Below are 14,514 nucleotides of genomic sequence, written 5' to 3' on the forward strand. Positions count from 1 at the left end.
GTGGGCTAATACCATTTGCTATAAAAACAGCCATAGCAACAATTTTTCAAGTCGCCTTGTTTCCTAAATTCTTTTCTGTCTATCGCCCCAATGTTTCCTTTTGTTTTTTTGTTCTTTTCGGATCTGAGTGCCCTTTTCCTATAATTCCCGAAGCACGCGAAATTTAATAATTCTTTTTGCATACGACGCCAGCACTGCGAGTAATACACTTAGAAAAACCCACCCATCGTCCCGAATCTGAGCAAGGCCGGAAGCAACGCGTGCGGTATTACCTCGTATGTCCATCAGCTGGTCCGAATAATACTAACAGTGATATTCTACAAGCTTTATCCGTTCTTTAATACGGAGTTTCACCACGAAACAATTCTTGTTTCGACACGTCTTCAAAATGCTCAAGAACTTTCACGTGAAAGGCTTTCTACTCGTCTCACCGTTGCTCTAGCGTCGTCGTGGCACCCGTCACTTGAATTTCCTTTCAAAGGGGAATTTTTTTTGTCGAGAAAAGATCCTCTTTTCCTTCGTTCTCTCGAATTCTCACGCGTACAGGGAAAACATTTTTTCAGTTAGAAAATGATTTTTCGTGTACACTTTTCAATGGTTTTTGTCCTCCGATTCTTTAAAAGTTTGTTGGCTGTATCTTTTATGATTTTTCCGCCGTTGTATCTAGTTAATCATTTACAGTTAGTGTTAACGCGTGTTATCAGTGTTCCTTGAGTAGTTGCGGTTCAACTTTATTTCAAGTTCTCCAATGACCAACTCATGATCACTGTCTATAGATGCTCCTCTTTTGCTCCGTACGTCCAGTAGTGAGTGTCTCCATTTCCTGCTAATGCAAATGTGTTCGATCTGGTTGCGCGTGTTACCACTAGCAGATGTCGAGGAGTATTTGTGGACATCTTTGTGTGGGAATGACCAGTTGGAATAGCTGGCAGAGTTCCACTAATCTCTCTCCGTTGTCATAGCGAGTCCCATTTCCATGTTGGCCCATGACAGATCTTAGTCCCGTGTTGTTAGGGTCTACTTTCGCATTAAAGTCAGCCATGAGGATGTTAATGTCACCTTGCCGCGTCTTGCTGAGGGCTGCTGGGAGGGCAGTGTAGAAGTCGTCCTTGGTGTCATCCTTGGCGTCTTCCGTCAGGGCATAGCATTATATGATGTTTATATGTCTAGCTCAACATCTGATATAGCGTGGAGAGGTGGTGAGGCGGTTGGGCAAGAGTAAGCTGCCGAAGATTGTTGGATTAGGCATTATGGATGGAAGATTACTTTCTAAAAGCTAGAAAAGTATCTTTTTGAGAGGAAAGTTTGTGTGGTCATGATCTCGTCATGGGTCATGGGTGGGGTTTAAACCCACGACCTCGTGTTTAACAGGTAATTGCGCTATCTACTACACAACGAGGCCCCCAATGCTATATGCAACATTAAAATTAAGCAAGAATCCAAATCAAAACACATCACAACAAATCGAAATGGTAGAAGCTCCATTACCCCTACTACGTCCATCCGTCCCAGTCCAAGTATAGGCTTCTGATTAAGGTGAAAACAATAAACAATAAAGAACTTAATTCCATTCTGCATGCCATCTGCGGAGTAAACGTTCTTATTTGATTAGCGTTCTGCTGTTCGCTACGCCAAGATGTATAACTTTTCATTTGCCATCCTTAACCCATGCATATGCGCATTGAGGCCAATTATCGCTTTAACCAACTAAAATAAACTACATTCTTACGAAAATCTTAAATTTCAATTGTCGTCTTTTTTTAAATATCTAATTAAAAATCGTATTGACTTAACATCTTTTTATTATGCATGACAATATTTTATTATTTGTTTGCAGAACTAAGATTTGCAATTTTTATTTTTATTATACGGGGACCAAGTTTAAAAATCAGACTAATCACCTATTTTATTTTATACCTTTCAGATTTGACGAATACCTACCACAAATTATTTTTTCACGAGTTACTTACACTAAGTGAAGCCGAAGATGCCACATTAGCGAAGTTGGATTGTTACAAAAACGTTCCGAATCTTATACCACTTAGGACTAGTGCGTTGCGAGCTTTAGCAGCATGCCACTATATAAGTGATATCGGATACAAGGAAAAAATATTAAATATAATTTTTAAAGTAATGGAAAGTGATAAATCAGAACTTCAGACAACTGCGTTCCTATGCATGAAGCATTTTATAACTGGAGTTACTCTAGAAAAAGAGAAGGTATGATTTCTAGGACACGCAAATTATTTCCAATTTCACAATCAACAGTATAACTGTTTACATTAACATTTACATATCAAATTTCAAATAAAAGCGAAGGATGGTATTTACCAAATAGGCAGGTTTCGTTATTTCTTTAAAAGGTGCATTTGTTTTATTGTAATTAAATATTCACGCAAAAATGGTATGCTTCTAATAATTATTGCTAAGTTGAGCCTTAAGTCTAGATTGGTTCGTCCGAGATATTTCCGATTTCGAAATACAGCCCTGTCAAAATTAGTCCAATTAAAAACACTTAACTTGGTATACTGAGTACGCAATCTCAGTGACAGGAAAGATTGCGTAAAATATTGGTTATTTAGGATCGAGATACAATACGATCAAAAAGTCTTCACAGAAAAAAATAAATTTGCGTCTAGTAGGGTGTACGCTTGCGGATGGCATCGCGTGTACCCAAAGCAGCTGGAGCTGGAGCCAATAAGTAAAACTAATCTTTCTCGAGAAAGAAACGCGCGGGCATGTTTTTTTTTTGTAAATATGTTAAGCAACGAAATAGGTAATTCCAATAGATACCTTTTTCAAAAGGTTGGATAATGCTACTGCGAACAAAAACAAATATTTCGTTAATAGGAAGAATTTATTTATTTAGTTAGTCGTACTAAAGCAAAAGTTTTAAAATCAGAGTTGCTTAATATAAGTTCCAACATTTATTATGACCAATCTCGGCAAATTTAAACTCTAGCTGTATTTGGAACACGGGCAGAATATTTGTTCAATTTTTCAATGACAAAATGACAAAATTTTAAGATCCCTTTATAAAATAAATATTTATAAATCAAATATATTTATACCCGTTACTCGTAGATTAAAAGGGTATACTAGATGCGTTAAAAAGTATGTAACAGGCAGAGGGAAGCGTTTCCGACCATATAAAGTATATATATTCTTGATCAGGATCAATAGCCGAGTCGATCTGGCCATGTCCGTCTGTCCGTCCGTCTGTCCGTCTGTCTGTCTGTCCGTCCGTATGAACGCTGAGATCTTAGGAACTACTAAAGCTCGAAGATTGAGATGGGTTATTGGTATTGGTTAGGTTTGTGAATTCCCTTGGGTTATCTATTTATCATTGAGTGGTTTTGGGTGATTTTTTATAGGATGACTACTTTTTAGTTGTTGGCAGCTTCTATGCCACCAGTTGAAGTCTTCAGTAACTAGCGTTGACTTGTTGTTTGCAGGGAGCAGTACTGCTTGCTAATTTTTGATATAAAAGATGGATTTTGGTTGGAGATAAGAGGATATTATATTAATTTTTTTTTGGAGAGCATATCTCGCCGCAGATTTGATAGAAATCAGTGGCGAGAGAAACTTCTTTGTAGTGTATTGTGAATAAGTATTCAAACACTGCTATAAGAAGGTAATGAGTTGAGAGTGGGAAACTGATAGTTTGTGGGGATAGGGTATATTGGGTTGAATCTAAGATGAGTCTAGCAAAGTTAAAATATGTAGGTGGTGTTCTTTTATAAATTTTTGCAGCTCACTGTAGTTATTGACGTAGCCATGTACGTCCCATTGTAAAATTTTTAAATACATAAGATTGGTAGGGAATTATATAAATACTAAAAGAGATGAAGTTAAGATGATATACAGATGTCTGAAGGACTATACTGTCCGACATCAACTACAGTGAGTACCGCTGTACCTTAGAAACGCTCCCCCTCGGTCGGGTGACATGTCACCGTCCGAGAAGTTGACATCGTTCGTCTTGTCATAGCTTGTGAGTGCATCAGAAGGTAAAGTCTTTTTTAAAGTGTTTAATTGTTTTTTTTCTTTCGTTCAGTAGGGTCTTCGAACGATTAAGATAAGTTTTTGGGAAATATTTTAATGGGGGAGTTGAGAGGGGTAGTTGAGGGTAAGGTGGAAGAGTGCTTGATTTCGCTAGTGGTATTTAGTGGTGTAATATCATAATATGTGATAAGTTTTCGAGCAGCAATAATTGTCGCATTTTTGGATGTGGATAGGCTTAAATCATATTGTTGCTTCATATCGTGGTTAGTGGGATTATCTTTTTGTATTATAATTACTTGTTAGGTTGATCTTAACTACACTGGAGTACATTGATCGGTCGAGGGTGTGCCTGGAGCTGTAGATAAAAATAGCCTTTTTAACGTCGACTTTTTCTAGAGTTTTTATGGCTTGGATTTTTAGCTGCTTAACAAAGTTCGGGCATACTCTGTAAATTGAAGAGTGGATGCTGTCGGGTAACTTGGCGTCTTTGCACTTAACGCAGATATTGACATAAAACAAGTTTAATAATTTTCTGGATTGGTGTGGAATTCGCAGTTGATGGTGGGGCATACGTTGGAGATGTGTTCGAACCGGAAGGCACGGACCTTAACTGATTTGTAGCCGATTTTTATATTCTCCGGAGTTGAGACAGATGCCAAAGTAAGAATGACTAATACAGTATCGACTAGAACTTCATTCTGCCTTTTTTTTTTTTTTTTTGACGTCACATATGTTTTGTGCTTTTATTTCCTTTTTGATTTCTTCTTAACGCCTTCTGTGGTATTGAGCGTTAAGTGTTCCGAGACCCTAATTGCGCAACGTTTTTTTTTAAGAAAATATAACTTTCATTACAGGTATAGTCTATTTGTTTTTTTTTTTATAAAAAACGGTGAAACATTTGCCATAGATTGATTGTCTCTACGTTTTATAATTAGAAACCTTGGTTCGTTAGCGTAACTGTATGAGAATTTTTTCTAGTGATTTTTCTGTGATTAGAGATAACGCGAGAATAAACACTGTCAAGTCAAACTCGAACTGAATTTTTTTTGTAACTAATTGAGATTATGTAGATAATAATATATACTTATAACAGCCCTGACAAGCATACAAACTCTCTGGGCAACCAAAATGTACGTCGGAATTTCTCATTTAATTGAATTTGAATCACACAATTTTTGTTTATAATTATACTCGTTACTCGTAGAGTAAAGTATAAGAGTATGTAACAGGCAGAAGGAAGCGTTTCCGACCATATAAAGTATATACATATATTCTTGAAGAGGACCAATAGCCGAGTCGATATGATCATGTCCGTCTGTCCGTCCGTCTGTCTGTCCGTATGAACGTCGAGATCTCAGGAACTACAAAAGCTAAAAAGCAGCGATTAAGCATACAGACTCCAGAGACATAGAAGCAGCGCAAGTTTGTCGATTCATGTTGCCACGCCCACACTTTTGAAAAATAATTTGATATTTTTTCATTTTTGTATTGGTCTTGTAAATTTCTATCGATTTGCAAAAAACAGTTTGCCACGCCCACTCTATCGCCCACAAACCGCCAAAATCTGCCACGCCCACACTTTTGAAAAATGTTTTAAAATTTTTTCATTTTTGTATTGGTCTTGTAAATTTCTATCGATTTGCAAGAAAAATTTTTGCCACGCCCACTCTAACGCCCACAAACCTCCCAAAGCTGCCACGCCCACACTTTTGAAAAATAATTTTATATTTTTTCATGTTTGTATTGGTCTTGTAAATTTCTATCGATTTGCCAAACAACTTTTTGCCACGCCCACTCTAACGCCCACAAACCGCCAAAAACTGTGTGTTGAAGACTCTCCTTCGCATTTCCACTAGCTGAGTAACGGGTATCAGATAGTCGGGGAACTCGACTATAGCGTTCTCTCTTGTTTTATTTAAATATCTGTATGATGATTAACATTAATGATGAACTTTAAACGTCAAGAAATTGGATACAAATTTAATATGCCTGAAAAGTTAACGCACAGTACTTACAAAAAAATGAATTTTTGCGTTGGCGGATTCACTTTCGGTGCGTGGTCCTCCTCTGCTTGGTGACGTCAGCTATACCAGTTACTCCACTGCCACTTTTAACTGATGGCGTGGAGTTGTACTATTGGGGCTTTGGGACGCATTACCGTTTTTTGGCTGCCCAAATGGTCAGCCAATGTCATGGTTATTTCGCATGATGGTTTCACTTAGTTGTTTTGTTCGCACGGCTGCCAGGACACAACATCTCTGGTCTATGTGGAATCTTCCTTGACAGCGTGTCTCAAAAGTGCCATCTCGTTTAGTTGTCCCTTCCTGCACGCAATCTCAAAGTCGTACTACTACAGTTCTATTGCTCATTTAGAAATTCTCCCTGAGGGGATTTTTATATTGTTTAGTCACTTCAGTGCTATGTGATCCTTCACTACTACTAGATAACCTTATGTCATCTTTAGTTTCCTTTGTTAGAATCGCACCTATTTCATAGTTTCTGGGCTTGATTGTGTCCCTGTGGCCATACCCATTTTGAGTCCTTGCGAAATTGCTTGTTGAGCGGCTCCGCAGTCCCTCAGACAGGCGCCCGGGTCTTAAGCATCCCACACACGGTTGAAACTGGGTTCGCCTACTTAAATACTATTAGACTCCCTAGGTTAACGCTAGGTGCTGATTTCGATTATTGCTTGCGTCTTAGGCGTCTCTTCTTAACCGCGTTCTGCCTATTGGGACATCAGCTAGATGTGTCTCAATTCGGTGACTTCCTTTGCGCTGAACGTATCGTTGTAGAGATATTTCCGTTAATCCGTAGCAACTCCACTGCTCAGGTCCATGGTTTTACCAATGACATTAGAATAACAGAGAACGAAGAGCTCTAGAGCCAGCAGCTCTCTTGTGCACATGCATTGTAAAAATGACAAAATATGCCCTTCATTTTAGAAGTTGTTAGACTTCAAATCTTTATTATTTTTTATAAACTTTTACCTCGTAAAAACTCTAGTATTTCATGGCCTTAACATAACAATTATTCAAATTCAACATAGAAATAATAATAGCGCAATCTATGTACATAATAATACATAATCATTTTAAAATATGCCCTTCAGTTCCTCGGCCGTATTTTTACTCTCGAGAGTTTGTAAAACAAAAACAAATCTCACAGGCCTTTTTTAGCAAAGTTTCAAACACCAAAGTTAAGCCGAATTTTGTCGTGTCTCTGCTGCTGCCTATGTTCGAAGCTCATATTTGTTGTTTTTTTTCGAAGTAGTTCAGAGCAGTGACCAAAAATGAGAATGAGAGATGAGATGAGACAAAATCAGAGTAGAGAAAAAACGATATGTATAGACTTCTGAATACCGTTCTAATGTTGGGATATTTTTTATATTTTTATTCCCGTTAGTCGTAGAGTAAAAGGGTATACTAGATTCGTTGAAAAGTATGTAACAGGCAGAAGGAAGCGTTTCCGACCATATAAAGTATATATATTCTTAATCAGGATCAAAAGCCGAGTCGATCTGGCCATGTCTGTCTGTCCGTCCGTCTGTCCGTCCGTCCGTTCGCCTGTCCGTCCATCTGTCCGTCCGTATGAACGTCGAGATCTCAGGAACTACAATAGCTAGAAAGTTGAGATTAAGCATAACGACTCCAGAGACATAGAAGCAGCGCAAGTTTGTCGATTCATGTTGCCACGCCCACACTTTTGAAAAATAATTTGATATTTTTTCATTTTTGTATTGGTCTTGTAAATTTCTATCGATTTGCAAAAAACAGTTTGCCACGCCCACTCTATCGCCCACAAACCGCTTGAAGCTGCCGCGCCCACACTTTTGAAAAATGTTTTGACATTTTTTCATTTTTGTATTAGTCTTGTAAATTTCTATCGATTTGCCAAAAAACTTTTTAAACCGCCCACTCTAACATTCACAAACCGCCAAAAACTGTCAGTGTGGAAGACTCTCCTTCGCACGTCCACTAGCTGAGTAACGGGTATCAGATAGTCGGGCAACTCGACTATAGCGTTCTCTCTTCTTAAGTGTATATTTAATATTTATATGTTGATTTAAGGATTTTAAATTTTGTTAGAAATTAAGCTGTCTCATATTTGCCTATGTAATTCTAATTACACGGGATCATTACGGTCGAGTATTCCCTGCTTGCCTGTTAGACGGTTTCGTTTTCTGTCACCCCTTTGCTTTTGCATTTGCATTCTATTGTAGAACTGGACAAGTGGTGTTTGTAAAATTTTCAACGTGAAATATATAAAACCGGTAATTAGTGTTTCGCATTGGTAAATTACCATACCTATTTGCATTCTAAACTACATGATATTAATATATATTGTTTAAATATTTTTCTAAGTTCTAGCTAACGTGTGAATTTTAAAACTTGTTCTACCGCGTAAGCACAAGCGTTACATCTTGAGATATCTCTAGGTGAAATAAGTGGATTTATCCCTTAAGTGGCTTGCGTCCCGCAAGCAACTTGTTTTTATCATATTACGAGCACTAGCATTGATTCTTAAGGAAACGATTTACATGTGTGTATATTTTACGATCTGGGACGATCTTTTATGAGCAGTGTACATCTGAGTTTTCAACCTAAAATCTTTAAATTATTATTTGACATGTTTGTCTAACCAAAGGTACACAGCTCGCGTATTGCCACGCCCACTCTAACGCCCACAACCCGCACAATACTGCCACGCCCTCAGTTTTAAACAAAATCATTTCACTTCACTAGTTTAGAAATTGTAAATAAATGAAGTCCATAACGTCAGATCGCTTAATGGCGCTCATTGTCACGCCTTACAAAAAATAAAACAATATTACCACTAATCCCTAAAACATTTATTTTTTTTGCTTCTAGCCATTCATTATATGTAATTATTCACATAAATTTCTGTTTTTTATAGGTACAATCCGCAATGCGCCCACTGCTTTTAAAATTGGGCGACCACAGAAATTTATCTATACCAGCTATAAAACGGTTATCTTACTTTACTCAGCTCTTTCCTCAAATGTTCAATGAGAAATTAAGTGAGCAAATATTGCAGCACTGCTCTAAAATTATGGAAATATTTGTTGGTGAATTTAAATCTACAAGTCCGAACGTTAATTTTTTTGCATCCTCAAAAGGTGGAGAATATGAACAAAAAATTGTCACACTAATCGAAATGTTTTTCTATATCTCAGCATCAGTAAAATACATTGAAAAGTTATGCCTACTTGTCTTAAAAACAGAAAAAAACTTAATGATTGAGGCATCGAGTCCATACCGAGAAGCCCTAATTAAGTTTCTTCAACGATTTCCAACAGAAACAGTGGATTTATTTTTAACGGAATCTCTTATGATAGATCCGCAATGGAATCGGCTTTTTATATACTTGTTGAAACATGTATCGGGACTTTCATTTCGTGCAGTTATTAAAAGTAGTCGGTATAATAATTTAATACTTTATTTGACTTCTAACACAGAATTTCCACAAGCGCCCAAATACGAAATTCAGCACCAAGCCGTTTTAATAATTTATACATTAATGGAATCAGACGATCAATGGATACCAACACGACAAGATATTGTTGACGCCCTTAAAAATTGTTGGCAAAATTATTTAAGTACATTAGGCTCTGAAGACGTTCTATGTGATTTATGGCATTTGATAGGAAAAATACTCTTGCATTATTTTTCTAACAATACAAATGACATTGAACTGCTTTTTCAATTACTAAGGGCTTTATGCTTTCGATTTATACCGGATGTCTATTTTCTGCGAGACTTCTTGCAACACACAGTAGCTCAAAGTTTTACAGTTAATTGGAAACGAAACGCATTTTTTTACTTTGTTGAAAATTTTAATAACAGCTTTCTTTCAGAAGAGCTAAAAGCGAAAATAATTACAGCTGTCATAATACCTTGTTTTGCTGTAAGTTTCGATAAAGGTGAAGGAAATAAACTAATCGGGGCTCCTCCGACCCCATATCAAGAAGATGAAAAAAATATTGTATCCGTTTTTATTAATAAAGTGTTTGACCCAGATAAACAATATGATGATGCAGTACGAATTGCTCTGTTACAACTAGCATGCTTATTAGTAGAACGTGCATCTCAGCACATACATGACGGAGATGCTAATAATAAGCGCCAAGGGAATAAGCTTAGACGTCTCATGACCTTTGCTTGGCCTTGTTTGCTTAGTAAGAGTTCAGTGGATCCTACTGCACGATATCACGGTCATTTATTGCTTTCGCATATAATCGCAAGATTGGCAATTCACAAGAAAATAGTCCTACAAGTATTTCATTCTTTGCTGAAAGGACATGCATTAGAGGCCAGATCTATTGTTAAGCAAGCACTAGATGTTCTAACACCAGCTATGCCGTTGCGAATGGAGGATGGAAATACTATGCTAACACACTGGACAAAAAAAATTATAGTTGAAGAAGGTCACGCTATGCAGCAGTTGTTCCATATTTTGCAACTCATTATTCGTCATTATAAAGTAAGAACAACAATTTGTATTACAACAATCTTTTAATATGATTTATATTTCAGGTGTATTTTCCGGTTCGACATCAACTAGTGCAACACCTGATTAACTATATGCAGCGCCTAGGGTTTCCTCCTACTGCATCTATTGAACATAAGAAACTTGCTGTGGACTTAGCAGAAGTTATTATTAAATGGGAGCTTCATCGTATTAAGGATGATCGTGAAACTAAAACAGATGGAGCCGAGGAGGAGCTAATACAGGAAAGCTCAATAAAACGAGCAGGGATCGATTTTGTTGAAACTCGAAAGAAGTCATTAGATATTATAAGGGAAACGGCGGTCCAAGGAAAGTAAAAATGATCACAATCTATTCTTAAACTAAAAAATCAATCATTGTACCTTTAATGCCCAACTACCTTATGTAACTACTGATTGCCTTCCTGGGGAGTTCCTACATGCACAGATTCTAGAGAACGTCTACATAACGCACAGAACTGCCATGTCCTCCCTTAAAAGAAAGTGTTTGGATTGTTTTCGTTTAATGATTTGTCTTGCCTATTTATGCTACGTATGCCAAGCAATTTTGTGCAACGACTTTTTCGAGCATAAAGGAGCGCTTATGTTGCGAAACATCATTGCATGTGACATAAAAAATCATTGAAACTTCGTTTGGGGGCGCATTATGGTATTATGGTTAATGGTATTCTACTAATGGTAGGCGGCAAGCAGTTTCGTAGCATTAATTATTATGTTAAACAACAAATTTGGATAAATTTTTGCCATTTTTATAAATTCATGTCAAGCCAATTTTTTGTTTTAGATATCTTTTCATTAATTTATCCTTAGCACTGGCGGGCATACATTTTGTTCATTGGATGAATATTCATTGAATATGGATGGAACTGCGGAATGCCTTTTTTGTTTTTATGTACATAATATTTATGAACTAGTTGTATTAGTATTAATATATTTCGCAAGAAGGCTATATATAACTTAGTTTAGATTGAAGTTTACTGTTTTTTTTTTACGCAAGCCTTATATGTCACTGTTATTGTACTTGTCTGGGCACCACTGCTCTAGAGAATTGCCTACCTACATACATACATATACAACAAGAGAGAACGCTATAGTCGAGTTCCCCGACTATCTGATACCCGTTACCCGTTACTTAGTTAGTGGAAGGGAGAAGGAGAGTCTTAAACACAGTTTTTGGCGGTTTGTAGGCGTTATAGTGGGCGTGGCAGAAAGCTTTTTGGCAAATCGATAGAAATTTACAAGACCAATACAAAAATGAAAAAATATCAAAACATTTTTCAAAAGTGTGGGCGTGGCAGTTTTGAGCGGTTTGTGGGCGTTAGAGTGGGCGTGGCAACACGAATCGACAAACTTGCGCTGCGTCTATGTCTCTGGAGTCTGTATGCTTAATCTCAACTTTCTAGCTTTTGAAGTTCCTGAGATCACAGCGTTCATACGGACGGACAGACAGACGGACATGGCCAGATCGACTCGGCTATTGATCCTGATCAAGAATATATATACTTTATATGGTCGGAAAGCCTTCCTTTTGCCTGTTACATACTTTTCAACGAATCTAGTATACCCTTTTACTCTACGAGTAACGGGTATAAAAATATCTTACATTGGGTTTTTACCAAACATATTAATTTCATTATATATTTAAGAAAAGCTTGAGGTGACCATTAAATGTACATAAGAAGGCTCTAAATGAAAAAGAATAAAGAACAAAACAATTTAACTTTTACTAATAAAAAATACAATTTTCTTTTATACTTTTTTGTTTTTACAGGAGTGGGATCTTACACTAAGCCGGATGACATATTGCGCTCAATAGATAAATCCTACTGTGATACGGTTTTAAATTTCTTAATACGTTTAGCATGCCAGGTTAATGATCCGCAAGCCCCAATTATTTCGCCCGGAGAAAGTCTATCTCGAAGGTATGTTTTGATGTTATACGCATTTCTTACTTTTATATTAGGAATGACACCAACAGCGACAATGCTAAAACTATAAACTATAAACAACTATTATGAAACGGGAATGCTTATATAGTCTTTAAGATGATGTACCGTAATGTAGAGATAATAAATAATGCCTAAACTTTATCTAGCGCAAAAAAAAGAGGGAATGCTATAATCGAGATTCCCAACTATCGGATACCCGTTACTCGTCGCGTGCCGCGCAATACGATCCCCTTGTGTTGAGGTTGCAGGTATTAATATTTTTCAAAAAAAGTGGAGTATTAAATACGAAAGGTCAATTAGTAATTCTTTGACAGATTGAGTGAATAAAAACTAAAATTACTTCTTTTAATTTTAAAGGCAGAATCTAATAGTCTAATTTTAAAATTTTATTGCCTGAAAAGGACTTAAGCCAAGAGAGAAGCATCCGATCTTGGCGCTATGGGTCCTGGGTGCTGGGAGATATTAAGTTGGATGTATGCATATATACATAAATATTAAACACATATAATAAATTGTATAAATATGTTTTTCGGAATGTATGTATTTTCTACTGAAGCACCGCACTGTTGTACCGCCGTCTGCTTTTGTAATTACTTGATCACTGAATTTTGTTTAATATTGTTTGCTTTTCTGTGTTATTCTTTGTTTGCCGGCTGCTTATGATGTCTTTAAGTGCCTGAATTTAATTTTATGGCATTACACTGTTCAAATTTTATTTTTGTTTTATTTTTCGAATAGTCGAAAAATTATTAGCAAATATTAAAACATAAATCAATTATTGTTCATCGGGGACTATAGAAGCTAGTATGCGCAAATAAACAAACAAGCGCAAGCTTGCTTCAAATCGTCGATACGTCGGCAACATTTTTGCCAGATCCTACTGTAACAACAATACCGACCAACACTGTCAAGTTTCAGGCTGCCATAAGGGTTACAGACGACTAAACGAAAATTATTCATAAATATTGTTGAGCACCAGTTTCATTCCAAACAAATATCTCACTCCTAGTGTTATGGAAATGTACACAACGACATATTTTATACTTAAAGTCAAATATTCATACACTCATACACTATTACTTGTATTTTTATTTATACCAAACCAACAGAATTTAAAAACCCGAACTTTATATCAACTTTCAATAATCAATTTAAAAACCCGAATTTAAGGAACTTTATAGCAACTTTCAATAATCAATACTTTACATTTTTTGAACACAAAATGTGGGACAACTGTCTATATCATAAGACCTCCAACGGACATGTAGAAAGGGTTTATTCTGCTCTACAGTCTTACAAATTTCTATCGATTTGGCCAAAAAACTTTTTGCCACGCCCACTCTAACGCCCACAATGTTTTCATATTTTTTCAACTATTTGTTAGTCTTTGTAAATATCTCACGATTTGCCAAAAAACTTTTTGCCAAACTTCGACTCTGCGTCTCGGCCTCGTGCTCTTCTCGCTTGTTTTCGATTCCTGCCATGCTTGTGTACTACTTTATAAAGACCAAAACTAGATCGCAACTAGATCATTGACCTTGTACTGCTTTCCGTCCTTTCTCTTCTGATTAAAAGTTCGCCTGTTCTCTACCTGCAATGGTTCTTTATTATTTGTAGCCTCCTGACGCATCTGTTTACGCTCCGCGTCCAACTCCTGTATCATAGACTGCTTAACCTGTTCCTTAAGCTCTGAAATGTCGGTCTGTTGACAGTTCACAGCATGTCAACACTGGTTTATAGTTTGAACGGTGACACTTTAATGCTTCGGGCTCGATATTGTTAAGAACAAATTTTATTTCGTCCTGTTGAGCTATTCGTTGTGTTTTTATTAGAAAATGGGAAATGTTTAATTTATTTTTATTGATGTTTTGGTACCAATTTGGAGATACCAAAAAAGGTGTCATTAGAAAGGGAGTTTAAATATTTAGAGACATATTTCGTAATATGGTATCTTCGCAATCGGAGTTAATTGTGTATACGAGTGGATGGCGTATATGTTATTAACATGGCTGGGAATCCATAATAGTGTACAT

At 36.7% G+C, this 14,514-nt stretch overlaps 1 protein-coding gene across 7 annotated transcripts in view; it reads left to right on the forward strand.

Moving 5' to 3' along the window:
• Window positions 1-14,514, forward strand: part of LOC6539180 (transcription-associated protein 1) — a 175,759-nt gene that overhangs the window by 124,238 nt on the left and 37,007 nt on the right. For 5 of the 7 annotated variants that reach the window (XM_015189784.3, XM_039371061.2, XM_039371062.2 and 2 more), the window contains 4 exons: window positions 1,925-2,220; window positions 8,920-10,506; window positions 10,560-10,842; window positions 12,304-12,454. In XM_015189784.3, the coding sequence (XP_015045270.1) occupies window positions 1,925-2,220; window positions 8,920-10,506; window positions 10,560-10,842; window positions 12,304-12,454 (2,317 nt within the window). The remainder of the gene's footprint in view (window positions 1-1,924; window positions 2,221-8,919; window positions 10,507-10,559; window positions 10,843-12,303; window positions 12,455-14,514) is intronic. The other 2 variants (XR_005560210.1, XR_005560209.1) reach the window with 1 other exon arrangement.

This window comes from Drosophila yakuba, chromosome 2L (assembly GCF_016746365.2).
Source record: "Drosophila yakuba strain Tai18E2 chromosome 2L, Prin_Dyak_Tai18E2_2.1, whole genome shotgun sequence".
NCBI lineage: Eukaryota > Metazoa > Arthropoda > Insecta > Diptera > Drosophilidae > Drosophila > Drosophila yakuba.